The sequence below is a fragment of the Protopterus annectens genome, chromosome 9.part0 (assembly GCF_019279795.1).
Source record: "Protopterus annectens isolate FY-2018-M chromosome 9.part0, PAN1.0, whole genome shotgun sequence".
Taxonomy (NCBI): Eukaryota; Metazoa; Chordata; order Ceratodontiformes; family Protopteridae; genus Protopterus; species Protopterus annectens.
Genome location: NC_056743.1, coordinates 814,922,137 through 814,945,994, shown reverse-complemented (window position 1 = coordinate 814,945,994; position 23,858 = coordinate 814,922,137). Strand labels below are relative to the sequence as shown.

Genomic DNA, 23,858 nt, shown 5'->3' with positions numbered 1-23,858 from the left:
ATGGCAATTTGTAACCAATCTACAGGAAGGTTTTCAGCAGTAGATGGTATTACGATGGAAGTTTGGATGCCAGGAGAAAATAAAGTGATAAAGATCTTTGAAGGTTTTGTTTGGCAGTATTTTCAAAGGAGGGGAGGCACATACATCCTGGAAAAAAGCTGTGTTGGCTGTAATACCTAAAGATGGAAGACCTATCATATCCAGCTTCATATAGGCTAATTTCAATTTAAAAACATGATTGTAAAGTGTTTGTCTGTAATAGCTAAAAGAGTGGCAAAGGTGATGCCAAATTTGATAGATATGGATCAGTGTGGTTTTGTGGAGGGGTGGTAAACGGATTCCGGCGTGTACCTCGCGAGACATTTGCCTGTGAGCTACATCGCTGAAACCAAACGGCTGCATCAGCACTTTGCTGTAGTGCAAAGTGCCTGAAAAGCACAGCCGCTGCAACTAAAATCTATGGACGAGCAGCTGCAGCCGTACGGGCTGTGTAACGCATTCCTTCTCGTCTAAGGAATGCATTTATTTAATTAATTATTTATTGTGTTGTCAGTCTGACATCACAATAAATAAATAATTACATAAATGCATTCCTTGCACGAGAGGAAGGAATGCGTTACACAGCCCGTACGGCTGTAGCTGCTCGTCCATAGATTATAGTTGCAGCGGCTATGCTGTTCAGGCACTTTGCACTACGGCAAAGTGCTGATGCAGCCGGTTGGTTTCGGCGATGTAGCTCGCAGGCAAATGTCTCGCGAGCTACACGCCGGAATCCGTGGTAAACATTTGACAACATTAATAGAACAGTGATGATCCAGAGAGAAACAGAATGTGAGAAAATAGCACTATTTTTGGTGGGTCTTGATGCAGGGAAAGAATTTGACAAAGTAAGATGGGATTTTATGAGTAAGGCAATGAACTTATTTGCATTTCCTGATGCTGTAATAACATTAATTAGAATGATGTATGAGGGATTGGAGGCAAAAGTCAAAGTGGGTGGGTTCCTCTCTAATAAGTTGTGTCTGAACAGATGAACCAGGCAGGGGCGTCCTGTTTCCTCTTTATTTGAATTATATTCAGAACCACTGGCAAAGAAAATAAGGGATTCAGAAATTCAAGGCTATAATTGGTACGGTGTTCAAGAAAAGTTTGCTTTATTTTTAATTGATATTATTTTGTACCTGATGAAAGCAGAAAAAGACATCTCAATGTTGTGGAACATTTTGAGACAATTCTGTTTTTTTAGGGATATAAAATTAATGAAGGTAAAACAAAGGCTATAGCTGTCAACTATGTACACACACATGAATTGGGATTAGCAATACCCATATTTATGGGACATGATAAAATAAAATATTTAGTAGTATTGATTAAAAAGGATTCTGTTATGGCAGATAAGGATATGTGGGAAAAGACTAAACAAAAGGTAATAGTAAAACTGAGAAACTGGAAACTCTTGCCACAGAGCATTTAGTTTTTTACACTGGTCAGGCATATTTTTATCAATCAGAAGAGACGTTGTGGACAGTAATAGAGTTGAAAGATTTTGTTTGGAAGGGGAAGAGGGCAGGAGTCAAATGAGATAAGTTCATCCTCCCAATAGAGCAAGGAGGTTTAGTATTACTATTTAGTATTTGAAGGGATATTTCAGAACTACACAGTTAAGGCTGGCATACATAACACAAGCAGAAATCTAAAATTCAAAGTAGAAAGGAATTATTATGAAGCTGGAAAATAATTCAAGAAATAAGGAAAGAAAATGATTTTGGACACAGATCTTTTAAGGAGAATAACAACAGCCATCCAGAGTATTATATTCAAAAAGTAGCAGAAAGTTTACTAAGAAATGAGCCAACAGAGGAATGGAGAAAGGAGATTCTGCTGATAGGGATGACTGCAGTTAGGGGTACAGAGAATAGACAAGAGGGGGACTGGAATGTACTGGAGGAAACTGGCAAGGGAACCCAAGGTATTGGGAACAGATAATCAGAGAAGGAAATGTAGTAGAGTGGGAAAAGCCCAAGAAGACATTTGGATTGCAGGCTAATGATTGCCTTCCCTATCAGGGATTGATATCAGTGTAGACAAAGAGAAAGGGATTAGGGAATCTTAAATGGAAGACCTAGTTGAGTTTTTAATTACCTCTAGAACAGGAGCTGCTGTTAATAAGGAATAATTAGTAAGGCATATAAAATATTGCATGATAACTATAAGAATCATCAATGTTTGCATTGATATTTGTATTTCCCAAGCAGACTCCAAATAATTTTTCCTCGGGTAGATGGAAAATTTTGGAAGTGTAACAGGAAATAAAGTGGTACCTGGGAGTTCATGATCTTTGAGTGAAATGAGTTGTCAGACTTAAAAAAACTTCTTACAGAGTATTGTGTCAGGAATACTGGGCAAGCAAATGAGGTAAGTGAGGAAATTATTTTTTAGATAGGATACAGGATCTGAATTGCCTATACATAGTAAGGCCTTGTTAAGTTTAATTCTAGTGGCTGCCAAAAAAGCAATTGCTTGAAAATGGAAATTAAAAACCAGCTATACTGGAAGTATTGATTATTGGAACAGAGATAAAAAAAAAACTAGAAGAAGAATCTTTAGAAAAGGGTATGAGTAAATTGCATAGAGGAGGAATGTGGTTTAAGAGAAGGCAGGAATTGAGCAATTTATATAATGTTGCCTTGATTACGTAGTATAGAACAGTATATGTGATGTACAGTATTCGTAAATGTGAACTTGTTAATATGGTTTGATTACTTTTATATAAATGTAAATTTGCCTAAGTCACAATGATAATTCAATAAAGGTGTTTAAAAAAGATGCACTTTAATTTGGGGATGGGACTTCATTTCTGCTTAATGATCCTAGACACTGTTCTAGCAATTTTAAAGGTAGATGCTGGTATGTTCTGTGATCTTGCATGCATCTTCATTTACATTTTTCCAGACTGATTAGGGCTTTCATCCTTAATTGGACCATGTTTTTGGTCTGATGCAGGGACTTACGAAAATATTCAGAACCTACTGACCATTCTAGGAACTTGTTTAGGGGTCTGAGGTGGAGTCTTTGAACTGATTGCCTTGCTAGATTTTTGTTTTTAGTCTGATGCAGGGTTTTCTGAGCCAATTACCTTGCTCACCACCTGCATCTAAGGCTGTGAGGTTTCTCCTAGAGGTGAGCACAGGACCAAGGGTTTTCTTAGCCTTGACCTCTGGTTTTGACCGTCCAGTTATATGCAGCTGTGACTTTTGTTTGGGGACCATGCATTACTGAGCAGACCAGCATCACAAATTTAGGCCTTGATTTTTCATTTTATTCTTCCAAAGTATCTGATGAGACTTGGCTCACTAACTGCTTCTAGAAATTTTTTTCATAATTAAGGTACCATTGTACTCCACTCAAGAGTTCATATATTAATAACATAGTAGACCCTTTCTTTTCTTGTCATACCATTTGGAGTAGTTCACTTTTAGTTTCACATACCCATCAGAACTGTATTTAAAAAAAAAGTAAAGTAGTGAGATCTTCACTGACTATGAGAAGAAAAATGCCCCATTGCTTAACAGTTGTTACAGAGTTCCTTTTTCCATTTGCTCTTCCCTTTCATGCCTTTAAATGGTACAGGTCATCTTTTAGATAAGAGGTAAGATCTTGTCCTTTTCTGAGTCATCCATGATCTTTATCTTTTCTGTAGGCATGTATTTGTTTTCCATAGAGATTGTCTCTCATGTCTTCTCTCAGGACACTTCCATTAAGGTGGTATAAAGAATAACTTCCCTAATCCCTGTGTCATACATACCCTCCTGCCAAAGCCATTCAGCCATCTCCATGTTTCCATCAGGTGCTCAGACATATTGTAGCCCATTTCTTTTTTTCTTGTAAGAACTCATCATGGCCAGGTCAATGGTCTGGCCTCCTTTTCCAGCATCCTTTTGTTAAGACATTTTTTCCTGGGCCTTGTGAATTATATCCTTTTTGCTGCAGTCAGGTTTGTGACTTGTTTTTTATGAGAGCCCTTTTAACCCTTTCTCTGTCTAATCTACGTCTGGGTATATTTGTTGACTTGCATGTGCACATGTATGTGCTTTAGATATTGCCTGCAGGTGTGTGCGTGGAGAGCCTTTCTCCTGAATAATATTTATGCCAGTTGTTGGATTTTTTGATTGGACTGTAAACCCCTGTCCATTTCTGATTTCTGTTCTTACAGCCTTTCTCTCCTGTAACCCATAAATGCAATATTACTTGATACCATAGGCAGTTAACTCTTAACTTTTACCTCCAGAGTTAAATACAAAACAATTGGATAAAATCCCTCCAAATTGAGGACACATTTTCCGTGCTGTCACTGTTGACTTACAACTTCTCAAAATAGTTTCAATTTTTAGGAGGGGACGAAGCTAAGTTTGGGAGGCATTTAGGAGGATCTTTATAAAATCTGGACAGTTTTTACTAGCATGCTTTCTCTTGGAGAGTTTCAAATCACTCTTTTTTTTTTTCCTTTGATATAGCTTTTGTTATTTGTCTGGCTTGAGGTTATACTTGGCTGTGGTAAATATCATCACCCCATGTACACACTGGCAGCTTTCTTGTATGCCCTGGCTGACAGTTACTATTCAGTTCTTTTTAATGTAAATACCTGGCTTTGGGGGATGTATTTGTACCACATACAGCCTTTCACTGATTGATTCAAGTAACATTTCCTCCTCTGAAAACTCAGAATTATTTTTGCTTTGGAAGTCTTCTTTCCTTTCAACTCATGGTCTGGTTTCTCCCTCTTGACAGTTGTTAGTTGCGTAAGCATCTCCAGTCACTTCCAGAATCTACATCTGTGATATTCAATTCCTAGTGGTGTCTGTTTCTGTTGCATTATCTTTGCTCTAGCTTTCTACTACTTCCTCACAACTTCATAATTCCTTTTGAGAGTCCTGTGGAGTTCTACCCATGATCAATTAACTTGAGACTCTGTCCTACAGGTGAATGGTATGAAACTTCCAGCATTAGAAACAAAAGATATGTACTTACCATAACAATAGATCTGTGGTAGTAATTTCATTTCCTTCACTATTGCTTCCGTTTTTTCCCCAGCCTTTGGGTCTAGAGGGGGTTATTAGATACATTTTTTTGTCTACTTTTCTCATTTTTCTTTTTGTTGCTATGTTCTTGCAAGCTTCAAAGCTCTAGAGATGGGTCCTCAAGCTCTGTGCATTATGGTGAAAGGGAAAATGCTAATGTTGCTTAGAAAAGTTTTATGAGCCGGGATGACTAAGTATCTGACAGTGTTAGGTTCAACAGGTGAAGGATGTAAAACAGTCAGCACAGATCTATTGTTATGGTAAAAACATAATTTTTGTTTAAAGGTAGTAATGGCTAATCCAGTCATGAACATTTTCAGGTTTTTGACAAGGGTACATTTGATGTTGACCTGCTGTGAAAGATTGTGGCACTGAGTCAAAGCTGAATGCGTTTTTAGTCATACTTTCGTTTTTCTACTACATACATAGAAGGCAGTGGGCTTCCTGCAACTAAATTTTGATTAGGCATTCTGCTGCACTGAATAATTCTTAAGACTGCATTTCTAAAATGAGAACAAGTCACTTTATTTCACAATGACACTGCCAGTTACTGAACATAGTGAATGCATTGGTGCAGTCAGAATCAAGGCTGTCTGTGGACTCTACCTTTAATCATGCTGTGTTTTAATTGTAGGATTGATGTGCATTGTGAGACCAGAAGGAACCCCCCAACTCTGCAAGACAGATGAAATTGGAGAGATTTGCACCAGCTCAAGAGCAGGGGGTGTGGCATATTATGGCCTCTCTGGACTGTCTAAAAGCACATTTGAAGTGAGTACCAGTTTAAAAATAGATGTATGACTGTTAGAAATTCTTGGAACTTGTTAAATTTTGCTGGCTGTAGCACAAACTAAATTGGCGAGTGGGTTTCAGTAATGAAACTGCGAATTACTGCCATTGTTGAGCAGCTGAAATCATTTGCTTTATCAGAAAGTTTGTGTCCTACACTGCTTAAGGACTGCTGTAAAAATACTGGAAGTTGTACATGTTGGAGATCTAAATTACATGCCAGCTCTGCACAATTGTTTTCCCTAATTTTGATACTGGAACTGTCCTAAACAGAAAGTAAAGAAAACAGTGGATATTCAGTCTTGGTTTACTATTGCTATTGCTATGTGAGTCCTTATCAAGAGGAAATTGCCAGTCTGAAAAACGGATATTTTGTGGATCACTTTGAGCGAAACTGGGCTCTTTCTTTAAGCCAGGGCATTGACCTGACAGATTACTAAAACGAGAAGCAGTCCATACTATTTTTCATTTTCTTTTTGCCAGACAAAGCAATCGTCAGTCTGTTGAACCCTTATGTTTTAATACATACACGGTTTAGGAATCTGTTTTTATTGAGATGAATTGTTTGGAATTGATTATCAAGATAACTGGCAATAAATTAGATCAGTGTTCCAAGGTCCGTGATGTCCCCAGAAAAGTTAACAAATAAATGTCCTTACAGAAGGCAAAGTCCACCTACAAATTATCATTTGGAGTGTCATTTTTGGTTGGAAGAACAGCACCATGTCGCTGACCTACCAGTTTATGGCCCTTTTAGGAGCATAAAAAACTTGAGCCTTGCTGTGAGAGAGGTCAGCTCACTCTGAGGAAGAACTCCCCAGAAATTCCTAAAAGTTCTCTGAAAGAGACTGTGTGATATCATGAGATGGAATTTATAAAGAAAGTGGGTAGGGAGCTTGAGGCTTTAATGATCCCACCAGTTTTACCCAGGTCTGCGAGTGTCAAACTGTGATGAGATGAAATGTTGCCTTGTCCTCACTGGTCCTGTAGTCCATTTCGTTTGGATCCCTCCCATCTCCTGACTCTTGTGGAAGTAAGTGAAGAGATTTCTTCACATTCATCTACACAGCCCTCAGCTGAAGTGCACAAGATTTCTAGGCTGGATTTTGGTTCAAAGACATCTACTATGGACTTCTGTCCTGCAGAAATTTCAATTTGTGTAAGGCAGGACATTGTTGCTAGTTTTGTACCTGGCCTCTTTAGCCTTGTGGATCGTGGAGAAATCTTATCCTAACAAGAAAGAATAGTTTTTCTCCTGTAGATTACGCCTGACTCCTGAAATCTAGATGTCAGCTTTGCCAGGAGCCATCGCTACCTCTTTCAGCTACAAATATTTGCCGAGGAGTATGCTGCGGGTTGGTTCACAATTATTCCTCAGCCATTCCAGTCCTCCACTTAACAGTTGACACTCCCAAGTAAAAGAGAGAGTTCCCCATCTGTGGATTCCTTAGATTCAGAGCTGTAGACAAGGATCTGGTCTAGTCGTCATAGATTTCCTTGTCCATGAGATATGGTACTGATGAAGAAGAAACCATAATGTCAGGGCTTCCAGTGGAGAATGCTTCCTTAGGGGAAATAAACTTGATGAGGAAACATTTTCAGTGAGGCTTCAAGGAGACGTCTTAGTTCACATAAAATGCAGAGCCAAGGCCCATAGCAGCCTTGCCCTGATTTTCTAAGCCTTTGAGTTTGTCAACCAAATACCAGCCCCCCCCCCCAAAAAAGAAACACCTTTCTGTAGGTTGAATGGATCATACGTGTGGCTTTACTTATAGCAGACCCTGCAGTAATTTCTGTAGAGGCTAGAAGTTGTTCATAGCTGACTACAGGACTCAAAAACTAAAAAACTGCTCCAAACCAAGACCAAAAGACGCGGACACCACAGGTTAGCACTTTCATTCACTTTAATATGCTGTGAACTTCATCAGAAAAACACTCTAACCACCCTAAGACAGCATTTAAATACTTAATTAGCAGTCCCATGACTGAATAATCACAATTATAAAAAAAAAAGCTCATTTTTATAAATGTAAAAAAATACATGCAAAAATCCATATAGTGGAAATAGTAGAAATAGAAAACATAATTAAAACTTTTTTTGTACATTCTAATAAGTATCATAAAATTAAGTTTTAATAACCTTTACAACTTAGTTTGGAAAAAGCACTTTAAGTTAATGGTGTCGTTTAGACCTGGTGTAATATCTGCACCCAAGTAAATTTGCCATAGAGATTCTTTACATTCTAACCAGGTTTTATAATCCACAACACTTGAAGGAAATCAGGCTCTGCTCCTGGAAACACCAACAACTTTAATCATCCACAAGGAGAAGAATGACATTAACGCTGACAATCACAGTACGTTTTCGATTCGTAGTCTTCTTCAGAAAATAGAAATCAAATTATTCAAAGGATTTGATTTCTGTTTTCTGAAGAAGACTACAAATCGAAAACGTACTGTGATTGTCAGCGTTAATGTCATTCTTCTCCTTGTGGATGATTAAAGTTGTTGGTGTTTCCAGGAGCAGAGCCTGATTTCCTTCAAGTGTTGTGGACTATTTGTGAAGTTTTGTTTTTTGCACTTGATTCCAGTCTCGTTGGTATCAGGTTTTATAATCACCCAACATGTTTTTTGACTGACAGTATCTATCACTGAAAAAACAAACTTTTTAAGATCAATACAGATACCAGCATGTTTTGCCAAAGCATTGGTTTGTTCTTTTTTCTTATTTGCTAAAAGATGTTCATAAGTGCGTCTTTTTAAACACCTAGTAGTCTTCCCTATGTAAAAACGGGCATGATAAACATTGTGCAACATATACTACCGTTTCACTTTGACAAGTATAATATCCTTTGGCCCAAAAAGTTCTTTTTATGTGACTAAATTCCACTGAAGACGTGTTACTGATGTACCTACACTGTCTACAAGAATGACAAGAATAACTACCTTTTTTTGAATGAGTGCACTTTTTGTGTCAGTTTTGTTGTTGCAACCCTGTTCTAATAAACTCTTAATGTTTGTAACTTTTTTATAAGTAAACAGGGGTCACAGTCCTATAATCTTGGCTAAATCAATGTTACCTAGTACAATTTTCCAATTGTCAACTATAATTTTTCTAATGGTCCACATCTCATTAACTATAGGAAGTGGAAATGAACAAATAAAGCTATTGTTCAAATTCTTAGAGTGGTCACTGATACCCTGTCCTTCATTCAATGCTACAAGTTGGGTGTGACCTCTCAAAATTGGACTTGCCTTGCCATCTCTTAACTTTAGAACTTCATTTTCTATTTGCTTCAGCCATAATCTGTCATAACCTCTAACCTCAAATAAAGTTCTCAAAATCTCCATTTCTTTTGTAAAGTCAGTGTCTGATAGTTAATCTACTAAGTCTCATTAGTTGTCCTTTAACAACACCCTTTTTCATATGAGAGGGATGGATATTGGTTAGCAAACACTGGCTTTCTATAAATGTCACTAATGAACTGTTTGGACTGAAAGTCAAATTTCAAATTCAAATCTAAAAAGTTGAGACTACAACCAAAACCACTGATGATGAACTTTATGAAGTCAGTGAAATTGTTTGTCAGAAACTAGCATTTCAAAATCTTCATAGCTTCCTTGCCAAAGAAAAAAGAGATCATCAATGTAACGGCGATATATAAGTATCCTATCAAACAACCTATGTTTAATAAGAAACTTGTTTTCCCAATTCGCCATCACAAGGTTAGCAAAAGCAGGGGCAACTCTAGCCCCCATAGCTACTCCTGATGTCTGTTTGTACAGTTGTTCAACGGTGGTGGTGCTGCGGTAGCGTTGTTGCCTCACAGTCAGACGCTGTCCGGTTCGATTCTCAGCTAGAGCATCTTCTGCGTGGAGACATGCGTGAATGGGCATACCTTCGTTGAAGGTTGTGTGTCAGGGCTGGTATAACTCGGCATGTAAAAATCAACTACCAATCATTAGCGGACCGGAGTTCCACTGTGGTGACCCCTAACCAGGTAAAGCCGAAAGACACAACAACAATTGTCAATAACAAGATTCATTAGTGCTCAAACAGTAGTTATCTTTGTATTGTCAAAATTAGTGTTTGTAGTTAAGTATTCTCTCAAAAATTCCAAGCCTACTTCCTGATCAATGCAGGTGTAAAGAGAAACTATGTCCAAAGAAGCAGAAACAAAAGTACTATCTGGTAATCTAAAGTCCCTTAGAATTTCTAATAAATGCTATGAATCTTTCAGGTAATGTTTCGATGCCTGCATCACAGGATTTAATAGAAAATCCAACTAAATAGACAGTGTTTCTGTCTTAGACTTTGCTGCAGATATAATTGGTCTAAAAGGGGGATTAACATTGTTTTTCTGTATCTTTGGATTACAGTTGGAACAGTTGACACTCCCAAGGAAAGGAGAGAGTTCTCCATCTGTGGATTCCTTAGATTCAGAGCTGTAGACAAGGATGTGGTCTAGTCGTCTTAGATTTCCTTGTCCATGAGATATGGTACTGATAAAGAAACCATATTGTCAGGGTCTCCAGTGGAGAATGCTTCCTTAGGGGAAATAAACTTGATGAGGAAACATTTTCAGTGAGGCCTCAAGGAGATGTCTTAGTTCACATAAAATGCAGAGCCAAGGCCCGTAGCAGCCCTTCCCTGATTTTCTAAGCCTTTGAGTTTGTCTCCCAAATACCAGCCTCCCCCCTCCCCAAAAAAAAGAAACACCTTTCTGTAGGTTGAACAGATCATACATGTGGCTTTACTTATAGCAGACCCTGCAGTAATTTCTGTACAGGCTAGACGTTATTCATAGCTGACTACAGGACTCATTATTTTCTCCAGTGATAAGTAGACTAGAGTGTTAGATCTCTCTGGGAAGAAGGTTTTTACCTCTTATTTCTTAGCTTTCAGGGCCATTAACTGTCAGACTGATATTATCAAGTGCAGAAATCCTGAGGGAAAGTGTGTATAAACTATTGCAGATAACTTTGTAAAGTAGGTAAGTGTGCCTGCCAGTGTGGTTTTGATGCATTTAATGCCAGCAGCAGCAAGAGGGACAGTTATATACAGGTTTACATTTCTTAGGCTGCAACCTATGCCAGAGGATGGCAAGGGATAGTTGTTTGATACTAAACAAGGACTTGCTGCTTGGTCCTCTTCACAAAAAATATTTAAAGTGGCAGTTTCATCCACCTATTGGAAATTACACAGTGAATTACTGTGCAAAACCTTCCATTGAAGGCAGACAGAAGCAGACCACCTTCAAAAAGAAGCAAAAATAGAGATGTAGCAGTGTCTGTAGTGGGAGAGGGGGAAAGGAGGCAAATCTTTACCTCTTCATGAAGGATGCACCTAGTGCTGGCAATATTTTCCCCTTTCACCAATTTCTCTACTCTCCCTTTCCCACTTATTTTGAGAGGAAGGTCTTTCGTTTATTCAAAGAAAATCTGATTCAGCCTGATTTTGGACAATTGGGTGAGGGAGAGCATAGTCATAGGCTATAAGTTGGAACTCATGGCCTTCCCACCAAAGAAAATGGTCCTTGGAAACTCATCTTAGACTTAACCTGACTGAAAAAGTTCTTGTGTGTTATCTGATTCAGAATGTTAATCCATCACTCTCCTTCCTTTTAAGAAGGGTTGTGTTGGTGAGTGTAGATTTAGGGTCATAGGTGTGTACTAGGCTAATGTCCCTGGAGCCTTTACAAGCCTAGCCCATAGAATTGCCCTGGCATAGTGCCGCCCAACGTTATTTCCCAGTGCCTCTATCGAGTAGAGCCACTGGAGTGATCCCCGGGGTGAACTTTGTTTCCCATCCACTCATCAAGATTTCTCTTGGAGGGCCAGTGAGCTGCTCTGTTTGACATGTATGGGAAGTCTATTCCACAACATGGGCAGCCTCTGGGTTATGAACCTAAAGCTCCAGCATGTTTTGTTGATTGTGGTAATGAGGTTGAGGTCTCTGGAGTGACTGGAGCAGAGGGATTGGGATTTCTTTAGATATAACATTTCTAACAAAGCTGGGTAAGACATGGCCTTGTAAGTCAAGCAGAGATCGTCTCTTAGTAGACTATACAAGACAGAGAAAAGCAGGGGTTTTTTGAGTCTGTCTGTGTAGGACATGTATTTAAGGCCTAGGATCCTCTTTGTGAGGTACTTTTATGGCCTCTCCAGCTGTTGCAGGTGTCTAGTGAGGTACATGCCAAATGGGGCATTATACTTGATTGGTCTAATGAGGGAATAGTAGAGAGAGATGATAACCTCTTTCTTCCTGGATGCAAAACCCTTGGTAATGAGATGTGCCACATAGAAGGGCTTTCTGACCACAGTGGCAATGTGGCCGTCGGAGAGGTTAGTGTCAACCTGTGTCCCCAGATCTCTTATAATATATTCAGTGGACAGCCATCGATGTGGTAATTTGTGGGAACTGAGTTTTTCCCAAAGGGGATGGCGACACATTTTTTGGTATTTAGCTTAAGGCCATGGCTTTGGCTCCAGTCGTTTGTCTCTGTGAGGCCTTTCTTTAGAATGTCTGCATCACTTTGGGAGTTAGTAATGGCTCCCAGCTTGCAGTTGTCTACGAACTTGGTCAGCCGGAGTCCCCCCATGTTGGCCTGGACTTCTGAGAAGTAGATGCCTACCAGGAGAAGACCCAGGACCAATCCTTGTGGGAGTCCACTCATATCTGGTCGGCAGTCTGACTTGGAGTTTGCTTTCACACTGTGGAATCTTATCTGTGAGCCAGTTTGTAACCCATCTAGTGATATAGGGGTTGATGCTTGATTTGGTGAGTCTATCTATAACTCCTGAGTGGGGAATGGTATCAAAGGCCTTGGCCAGATCGAGGTAGGCTGTATGAACCACCTTGCCCTCATCCACAACTCTGGTGACTGACTCAAAGAAGTCCACCGGGTTAAGCAGGCATAATCTACCCTTCACAAAACCAAACTGCATTGGGTCCAGGGTTGGAGATTCCCTTTATCCTTATTAAATAGGTCCATGATGATGCACTCCATAGCTTTACATATCAGACTTGTCAGGCTGATGGGGCAATAGTTCCCAGGGTCTGTAGTTGCTTCCCCTTTATGGAGAGGGATGACTGTGGCAGTGTGCCATTCAAAAGGGACAAAGCCTGAGGTGAGGCTGTGATTGAACAAGGCACTCAGGTGCGGTGCCAGTTCACTTTGTAGCTCATGTAGAACACAGCCAGGGATATTGTTGTGTCCCATGGAAATTGTATTCTTGGCCTTGGATAATGTAGCTTTAACCTGTGCAACAGTAATGCTGGGTGTCTGTCATTCTTCTTGTATTGTGATTGGTCTTTTGGGGGGAGAGTGGGGTAAATTTGGCATTGAATCTGTCGGCCATTATTTTGGCAATATCTGTTTGCTCAGTAGAGGAGGTACCATTGTGCAGTAACTCAGAGCAAATATGGGTATTGCCGTGGAGATTCGTGACATAGCTATAGAAGGCCTTGTGGTTGTCTTTAGTATCTGTTGCAATTCTGCCTTCATAGCTAGCTTTAGAGGATTTTATGAGGGATCTCAACTTTTTGTTGAGGCTAATAAGGGAGTTTTTCCAGTCTTGGGACGTCACCTTTTTCTGCAACAGTTTCCTCCTTCTGTTGTAGAGTTTGTTAATGTCAGGGGACCACCAGATTGGCTTCCTTTTTTTGGAGGAGAGCGTCTTGGTTCTTTTGGGTATGACTAATTCCATATTGAAGGATGTATACCTACATATCCCCATCTACTGGAACAACAGAGTGTATGATGTTCAAAACGGGTCAGGAATGCTTTTGTTCACCTACTTCTACTTTGCCTAGGGTGTTCACAAAATGCTTAGCCCCAGTATTTGTACATCTAAGGATACTGGAGTCCATGTCTATCCTGATACAAACATATGAGTAATCCAGGCTATTCAGTAGAGAACTTCCTGAATTTTTTTTTTGTGAGTTGCACCTTGTACTGTTTACCCCATCTGGGGATTATGACCCACTTTGCCTATCCATTCTGGCATGATGAAAGGTCAATTTTTTTAAATACTTTACTGGACATAGAGCAGAACAGGCTTTTGCTGCTAAAGTCTCTCAGTTGAAAGTTTATTTTACATTAGTAGAAGTCTTACCTCTCAGCCTACCAGCCTTCAGGCCACCTGTCAGTCTCCATTCTTTTGGCCGCTGTGACCAGGGTGCATATACTAAAAAAATGGTGGTATTTTGGAAACCTATAAAAGGGGCTTAACCACCCTCTATGTAATTGATTCCCAGCATCAGAAATTTGTTTTTACTGGTGGTCGGGAACATGATGAAAAACTAAAAGATATCATTTGTAGAACAGGCATATATTCTGACCATAGATGCCTCTTATTTGGCCTGGAGGGTGCATTTAGGTCACCTAACAGTAGAGAGCATGTGAAACAAATTTGTGTTTCATGGGTATATAATTCTGAAATGGTATACATTCATTTGATCGGCCGGTGGATGGCTGATTGGAAAATGTTTGAAAGCAGTGCAACAAATTCTCAGAATTGTGAACACAATTGTAGCGAAATGCAAAATAATCCCAATAGATGGCATTGATTGGCCTTATGAGCCTTCTAGCCTTTGTATCTGTCAGAGTCTTTGAGGGTTATAACAGGCACTACCATAGTCATGTTGTACATAAACAATCAAGGCGATATGCAGTCTTAACAACTGTGCCAGCTTGCTCTTGTGGCCTGAGAGAGAGCTTCCCATAGGCTTACATCCTCTCCTTTTTTTCTTTCAGTCCACAGTATAGTGGTAGACAAATTAAGCATGGCCAGTTCCAACAGCCAAGAATGAAAACTGTCTGCCGAGATCTTTCTGCAAGGTCTTACCTACTTTAAAGTATAGACAGGGTTCACTCTCTAATAGATTCTTTTTTAAACTGAATAAGAATTACCACTTGGAAGAGTTCTGTTCTAGGTTCAGATGCAAACATGCAAGAGCGGTTGATGTCTTTATCTTTTGGTAGGAAAACTTCAGTATGCACTTCATCCCAGTCCACTGATCCATGAAATGTCAGAAGGGGTCAGGATATATGAAGCTAGAGTTTTTGTTTCATCACCTTAATGGCCAATGCAGCTCTTTTTCCAAACTGATCTATCTTTTGGATAAGGGCCCCTACAACATCTACAGCTGTTCAGCTGTTTGTTCTTTTAACACAGGAAAAAGGGGCACTATTGAACCCAAACTTGAAAACCCTCAAGTTGGCATCTGCAATGCTTTCAGCCTGATGCTCTTTATCGATCGGTTCTTTTTGGCAAATTATGTGCAGTTTGCAAGAGATTTAATATGTATCCATGTGAAGCATGTCCAGATTTGCCGAAGTTCTGAAGTATGGGCCTCTCAAAGCACATCTTTCAGCCTTTGCTACATGCTTTCTTTTGTGAATCCCTCTTTGCCATTCTATGCAATTTTAAAGCAATTTCTGAAGGGGGCTTTGCAGCTGATCTTCCTGTAAAACCCATTGTTCCCAGTGAAACCATAATTACGTTACTAAAAGTAAGGCTATGGGCCCTTTTGAACCAAGCATCTTACATTCCTTGTTGGTATCAGGTCAGATTGCAGAGTTTTTAATAGGCCATCATATTTTGGGAGTCCTACATAGCTTTCCATGATGGCATGGTAAGCTTCACGATAAACCCTTTATTCTTGTCTCAGGTGGTCAATGAATTGGCTTTCATTCAAAGTATTGAGCAGCCTTTTTTCTATTCAAACCCACTGAACAATGGAGAGAGGATGCTGTGTTTGTTAGATGTACTTCATCTGAGGCCTGTACAGCAAAGAGTAAGAAGTTTAGTTGGATCAACACTCTTCATTTCCTAATACTCTGAACTGCAAGCCATCATAGCCATGGACCTTATATTGTTAAAGTGCTTTCTGAAATAGGTCTTGACCATACCATGTTGCTGCCTGTATTCTTTCCCTAACCACAGAACAAAGGAGAAGGAGTTGTGAACTTGCATGATATGTACAAAGAGCCAAGGTAACTGCGCAGAGTCAAGGACTTAAGGATATTTGCCCCCCCCCCATATTTCCTGGCTTCCAGAGCTTCAGACACCCCCATAGTGGAATGATCTACTCTTCTTGCCAGAGACATCAGTATGATACCCACAAGAAAATGAAAAGCAGCTCACACCATGTTCAGTTCTTCTTTTGTATGGAAAGGGAATGGTGTCCTCTAAAAAAAATGTGATTGTTTTGCAGTACAGTAGCAGGACATACTAGTTTCTCATCCTAGGCCTGTGTTCAGGATTACTGCTACTTCAGTCCTTTTTTTCTTTATATGATGAATTATACATAATAGCTGATTTGGGGGGCTAACTTTTCCTTATTTTTATCAAACACTTCTGGGATGTTACTGTTGCTAGATACCAGACCTGTCTTAACATGATCTCTGTAAGCCTGTATTAAAAGTCAAGAGACTGCGCCATGAGAAAGCTTAATGTTTGATTATGTTGGACAGCAGTTTTTGTGAATATTTCCAATTGTATTTAAGAAAATATACTGATGAGCTTAGAAGCTGCAAGAGTGATTTGAAACTATTACTCTAGAGGTGGGGAGGAAGTGAGTGGAATTGAGAAAACTTCAGCAAATGAAGAGGGAACTGAGGGAAATGAGAAGATGCAGCTACCAGCTCAAAATAAGATAATAGAAATTAGATCAATGCAAACTGTGGACTTGTCAACTTTAAGAGCATGCATGATACTGGAACAAAAAGCTGCAAGTAGCATAAACAAAAGTGATGAATGGACGTTTTCTGAAGAAATAGGTGAGAATGTTTGGTATAGAAGATGTGATTCCAATAATATGGAACTCAGACAATTACAGTGAACTAGGCTACATGGGATAGAAATTATCTCAAAGGAGCATAACTATTTAATTGAAAGTTTTGACACATATATGATAACTAGTTCAGTTTATGCATCAAATACTTGTGCTTTCCCACTTATCTGTTAAACGTATAGGAATTTAAGGAATCCGTAGTAGAAATGGTTTGAGAGTTATTTGGGAAGATAGAAATTTCTTCAGAAAGGTTAGTTAGTTAGTGGGATAAAATGAAAATTTTTAAAACATGGTAGAAATAAGATAGAGATATGGTAAAATGAGAAGTTATGTACCTACCATAACGTTCCATGTTAGTTGTCTTCTCTCGCCTTCTTTCTTGCTGGATGGATTCGGGGCCGAACCTCGGCTCCGACTCGGCCTATACTAAAGCCCGAGAGCTAATTTTACCGTCTCAAGGCAACCCTATATCCCATGATGCTAGGCGGTAACTACCCAGATCTCGTTTGGTAGCTGATAAACAATAGCCAATTCAGTCTCCCCACTGAGGTGGAGGAGGAGAAAGAAGAACTCCCCAAAAATCACTATCCAAAGCTGTAACTACCCCAGGACCAACTGTTTGGGCTTGGAATAGTGCAAGATAAGGTCCCTTAGAAGAAGGGGAAAACTTCTCGGTCTGTCCAGGCTAGGGGGATGGTGGGCGGGACGCAAGACAGAAGGCGAGAGAAGACAACTAATCTGGAACGTTATGGTAGGTACATAACTTCTCGATGTTAAGTTGTCAATCTCGCCTTCATTCTTGCTGGATGGGACCGCATCCCTAGCACCTTCATCTTGGGTGGCTCATTGGAACAGACTCTTGAGAACGGTGGAACCAAAATTTGCCCTGTTTCTGGAGACCATGTCCAATTTGTAATGTGTAACAAAGGTATGAGGAGAGGCCCAAGTGGCTGCCGCACAGATAGTGTCTATTGGCACTCTAGTTTGAAAGGCTGCTGATGTGGCTAATGCTCTGGTTGAATGGGCTCTTAGCCTAGTAGTCAGTTCTTTACCTCTGAGTTGATAAATATAGGTAATCACAGAAGACAGCCACCTAGACAGGGTCACCTTGGATACTGGAAAGCCCTTTCTGCATAAGATAAGAATAGTTGATCAGATTTCCTGATTTGTTTAGTTCTGTCCAGATAGTAGCGGAGTTGACGATGAACGTCCAGACAGTGTAGTTTTTTCTCCGCCTTGTTTGAATAATTAGGGAAGAAAACTGGAAGATCAATAGATTGATTTAAATTTGTCTGAGAAGCCACCTTGGGTAAAAAAGACGGGTTAGTTCTTAGAGAAACTCTGTCTTTATGGAACACTAAATAAGGAGGACGAATGCAGAGGGCATGAAGTTCAGATATTCTCCTAGCAGATGTAATGGCGACTAGGAAGAGTGTCTTCCAGGAAAGTAACTTTAATGAACAGGAGGCCGCAGGTTCAAAGGGAGGGAGAATCAAGGATGCTAAAACTAAGTTTAAATCCCACTGTGGTGGGGGGTATTTGATTGGGGGCCTGAGTAAAAAGATACCTCTGAGAAATGCCTTGCAAAGCTTATGGGACATGATACTGGAGTCTGACAAGCCTATGTGAAAATTTGAAATGGCTGCTAGCTGAACTTTTACTGTGGAGGAAGAAGATCCTGAATGAAAAATTTCGGCTAGGAAATCCAAGACCGAGTGTATTGGAGCAGTGAAGGGATCTATGTTCCTAGCCTTTGCCCAAAAGGAAAAACGTTGCCATTTACTAGCATAGATCCTTCAGGTGGAGGACTTAAGGGAAGCTACAATAATATCCCGAAGAGAACTTGAAATCATTGGTAGCCCGGCTAGGGACGGAAGTGGAGCAACCAAGCTGTGAGGTTACGAGATTGGAGGGATTGGTGCAGCTGCCCTGATTGATGGGCCAAAAGATCTGGCACTGGATCCAGATGCCACGGCTGCTCCAAAAGATAGCGATGCAGGAAAGGGAACCATATCTGTCGAGGCCAATAAGGGGCAATGAGGATCATCTTGGCTCTCAAGGCGGTAGCTTTCTGAATTATCTGTGTGATTAATGGAAAGGGGGGAAAAGCGTATAGAAGTCCCCGAGGCCAATCTTGGACTAGAGCGTCTCTGGGGGGATGGCCTGGAAGGGGGAAGAGAGTGAAGAAGTCGAGGCACTTGCTGTTTTGTGGTATTGCAAAAAGATCGCAGCAAGGAAACCCCCACTTCCGAAAAATTTCGTCCGTCACCGATTGCTTGAGAGACCACTCGTGGGGCATGAGAATAGCTCTGCTCAGCCTGTCCGCTATGACGTCGGACTTCCTGGGGATGTGCGTTGCTATCAGAAACCGCTGAGAAGAGATCGCCCATTGCCAGAGTCTGAGAGCTTCTTGACACAGGGGATAGGACTTGGTTCCGCCCTGCTTGTTGATATACCATACTACAGACATGCTGTCCGTCTGAATTGCAATAGTCCCCAGGGGAAGAGAGTCTTGGAGGGCTTGCAACGTCAAAAGCACTGCTCTCATCTCCAGGACGTTTAAGTGCAAGTGGCATTCGAAGGGTTGCCATGTGCCATGGACTGTCCTGCCCTGAAAATGCCCCCCCACACCCAATCAGGGAGGCATCCGTTGTGACTGTGGCGACCGGGGGGGGGGGGGGAGTAAATGGTCTGCCTTCATGGACTTGAGGGGAGACCATCCACCAAGATAGATGTTTTCTGCAAGATAGAGTTATTAAGATCTTGTGTGTCATAGGGAGCTGTTGGAAGGACCACTGGGAGAAAAGTATCCATTGAAGAAGCCACATGTAAAAGCAGGCAAGGGGAAGAAGCGTGATGGCTGCCGCCGTGAGACCCAATACTTTCAGGACATACCTGATCTGAATTTTGTTGCTCTGAAGGAGGACGTGAACATGATTTTGAATATCCAAGACCCTCTGCTCTGTTAACTTTGCTGAGAGCTGAACGGTTTCCAAGGTGGCGCCTATGAAGGTAATAGACTGACAAGGCGACAAGGCAGACTTTTCTAAATTTAGAGAGATACCTAGCTCTTTGCAAATGTGAATGGTGTAATCTCTGGCTAGAAGAAGTTGACGCCTGGTGGTGGCAGTGAGGAGCCAGTCGTCTAGATATGGAAACACCTGGAATCCTTGACATCTCAGGTGAGCCGTAACCGCTGCCATACATTTGGTGAACACTCAGGGGGGCTGTAGTGAGACCAAAGGACCGGGCTCTGAACTGGTAGTGACTGGCTCCCAGCCGGAAGCGGAGAAACCTTCTGGAGCGCCTGTGCATTTTGATGTGATAGTACGCATCCTGAAGGTCCACTGAGCACATCCAATTGTCCTTGCCCAGAAGGGGCAAAATGGACTGAAGCATGACCATCCGGAACCTCGTTCTTTTTACAAACTTGTTTAGTTTGATGAGATCCAATATTGGCCTCCAGTCCCCTGTTTTTTTTGGTACCAAAAAGAACTTTGAGTAGACTCCGGATCCTATTTGGTCTGCTGGGACTGGCTGGATGGCTCTCTTTTTTAGCAGTTTTAATATTTCTAGTGCTGCTTGTTCCGTTAGACTGGGTGGAACGTCTGGAAGAGACCCCATTTGAATCGTTGGGGTTTGGATAAAGGAAATTTTGTAACCCTCGGATATGATCGACTGCACCCATTTGTCTTGAGTGAGGAAGAGCCAGGCTTGTGGGTACAGCGATAATCTTCCCCCGACTGCCTCCGAAGGTGGACAGTCGGGCAGCGCCTCAGGGATTCTGGAAGGGTTTGTCAGAGAGGGTTTCTCTGCTACCCTGATTCTGTGGACCACCTCTACCTCTTGGACGGCGTCTGTTGTTGTTCCCCCCTCTGCCTCTGGGGGTGAACTGACCTCTTGCGTCAGGCGTGACTCCTTGTGATTTGCTGAACCACATTTTTCCACCCTTTTGACCCTTAGGATATGGTCTAGATGGGGTTGAAAAACGGACTCCTACGGCAGAAAGAGTCTTGCCATCTTGTTCGCATCTGGTTAAAGTATCTTTCACTTGAGGTCCAAACAACGCTGAACCATCAAAGGGGGAGTTAGTGAAAGACGCCTTGAAGGGGTCTGCAAAGTTGCAAAGCCGCGTCCAGGCGTGACGCCTCAAAGCCACACCTGTGCCTGTGGCCCTACTTGCCCCATCGGCTGCATACGAAATAAGCCACATGGAGGAGTTGACAATGGAATTCAGGGTTCCTAGCTGTGAGTTAATTTTGTCCTGAGACCCAGCAGCTGAAGGATACTGTAGGACCTCACCCAGTTCTTTAAGAATGTCTCTTTGAAGACGGGTGAAGTGGCATAAGTAATTCAGCGACCGCATTGCAAAGGTCACTGACGAGAACATCCGCTTGCCGTACCTATCCATTGTCCTAGATTCCTTATTAGGCGGATGGATAAGCACTGAAGGATCAGCCAGTTCCTTCTTGGTGGCTGCTGCCACCACCATGGCATCAACTGGAACACCTTTAGATAAAAATTGCTTATCAGAAGGGGCTGTTATAAATTTGGAAGGCCTCCGTGGGGTGGGTTCCATCGAATCAGGGGCCGTCCGCGCCTTCCGTGCCACCACTTCCATAAGGGGGTCAAAGGGCGGAGACACCCAGGAGGTGGAGGGTCAAGAACCAAAAGCCTCCAGGTAAACCGACTCGTCCTCGGAAGGATTAAGGGAAGACCAGTTCCCCCAATGGTTAAGGATTTCAAGGATGTCAGAGAAGGAGACATCCTCAGAGGGGGACCTTGGGGATCCTTCCGACTCATCCAAGTCGGTGTCAGATGTGACGGACTCAGGGGAGTCCACATGCTTCCTCTTACATGTCCTCTTACACGGGGGTTCATCTGATGGATCAGGAGAAACCTCTGAAGAGGAGGATATTCCCAATGGGGAAACCTGAGGCGTTGGATCTCTGTGGCCGGGGCGAGAGAGTGGGAAGAGACCTCAGCAGGCACTACAGTGGGAAGAGCTGATGGAGCTGACCGTAGGGCTGGCACTGGGGCCAGTACGCTCTTCATGACCTCGAAAGCGCCCCTATCAGGCAGGCTAGAGAGCTCCCTCTCCGAAGAGCTAGGAACCCCAGCCGGCACCGGCAGGGATGGCTCCGAAGCCGATGTCAGGGCCGAACTCACCAACGCTGACGCTACGAGAGGGAGAACGGGGTCGGACAAGGGTCCGATGCCACTCACCCCCTCGGAGCCAGCGAGAGAGTCCGAGCACCCGGATCCCTCCAAGGATGGCACCATGGACGAGATCGGAGCAGATGACGGAGCCGAAGGGGGAGGTATCGGCTCCAACGTCACAACGGTCACTGCTCCGAGGAGCTCCATCTCCGAACACTGGGGCAGAGTCGAAGTAGGAATAGTATGTTGTATGGACGTAGCCGCTGTCTGATGAGACGGGCTGTGAAGCATTTGGGCCAGTGCCTGAGACTTTAACAGTCTGCTTACCACCCTGTCAAGGTCATGGTCGGAAAGCCTGGAAGACCGAGAGGAATGGCTCCAATGGCTCCGCTCCGAGAGTAAAGGTGACCTTGGAGCCGAATGGATAGATTCCAGAGATGTAGATCTGGACCTCTTGCGTGTGGAGGGCATCAAGGTTGATGGAGCTGTAGACACGTCGGCTCCAGCCAGAGCCGACTTTGAAGATAGAGTCTAGAGGTATCGGCTCCGGCCAGAGCCAATGCAGGCAGCTGCGATACAGAGGTTTCGGCTCCGGCCGGAGCCGATAGTGTCGCAGAAGGTGAGCCACCATCCGAAGGCTTAGAGCTCGGAGCCGATGGTTTAGGTGGCTTCGAAGGCTTCCCCGGCACGGACTTAGCCGGGGAACCTTCGGGCTTTAATAAGCCCCTTAGGATCAACTTATTCCTGCGCTCCTGCAGGACTCTTGGGCTGAATGCATGGCACACCGAGCAAGAGTCCTGCAGGTGCAGGGGTCCCAGGCAATAAACACAAGAAGTGTGACCGTCTGTCAGAGACATCTTCTGACAGCACGAGTCACACTTCTTGAAGCCTGAGACCATTGTCTCCATCAACATATTGTTGTCGAAAGGAAAACAACAATTGTAAAGATAGAAGAACAACACACACACACACTCCAACAGATAGGGATACAGGGATACTAAAGGTACACTCACACAGCTAAGAATCCCTGTGAGGGAACTAAGAATAAAACGGAAGGGCCTAAGGCCTAACCTAGGGTGGGGAGTATGACTGGGATAAGGGATAAAAATAGGAACTAAAAATTTTAAATAACCGAAAAACTAGCCTGTTTAGAAATTATATATTACTATACTATGGGAAAACTAAGTAGAAAACTAAGATTTTACTGAAAATTATTCACTAACCTGTGAGCCGGTAAAAAGAGCACCTCGCTAGCGAAAGCAGCAAACGAGATCCGGGTAGTTACCGCCTAGCATCATGGGATATAGGGTTGCCTCGAACCGGTAAAATTAGCTCTCGAGCTTTAGTATAGGCTGAGTTGGAGCCGAGGTTTGGCTCCGAACCCATCCAGCAAGAATGAAGGCGAGATTGACAACTTAACATCATGAATTATTTAGATGAGTTGACTAAGGCTGAAGTATTGCAGAATAAGAAAAATCTCAGAGAACAAGAGGAAGAGCAACTGCAAAGTGCTAAGGGGGAAATAAAGGGGTATTTGAATAATATGAATGAGTTTAGCAATATTTGCTGTTAAGTAACTATTTTAGTATCTCCAGAGCACAAAAACATGCTACCAAACTTAGGGAGCCTGTGACAGGAAAAATAAACAGAGACCCTTTAGCGACAGAAATATTTAGGAAATGTTATGATCTGTGTAACGTAGAAACAAAGAAAAGGCACAAATGGAAATATTTATGGAAGACTTCATTTTGCCAAGGGTAGAGGAATATGAGGCTCTGCAATTAATGTTAAAATAGGATGTGATAAAAACGGCGGTGTATAACCAATCAACACAAAATTGTCCAGGAGCAGGTGATATTCTTGCGGTAGTTTAGAAGCTGGGAGGGAAAAATGATAATGACTGGGAATGTTTTAACAGTATCTTAAAAAAAGAGGGTGGGGTATCATCATCCTGGAAAAAATCTGTGGGGGATGTATTACCCAAAGAGGGTAGAGATCCTTCAGACCACCTTCATAGTTATTCATTTAAT

The 23,858-nt window shown here is 42.1% G+C and overlaps 1 protein-coding gene across 3 annotated transcripts in view; it reads left to right on the top strand.

The window, feature by feature from the left end:
- DIP2B (disco interacting protein 2 homolog B) overlaps positions 1-23,858 on the top strand; it is a 2,678,679-nt gene that overhangs the window by 1,822,037 nt on the left and 832,784 nt on the right. For all 3 annotated transcript variants that reach the window (XM_044083475.1, XM_044083472.1, XM_044083474.1), the window contains exon 19: positions 5,713-5,849. In XM_044083475.1, coding sequence (XP_043939410.1) covers positions 5,713-5,849 — 137 coding nt within the window. The remainder of the gene's footprint in view (positions 1-5,712; positions 5,850-23,858) is intronic.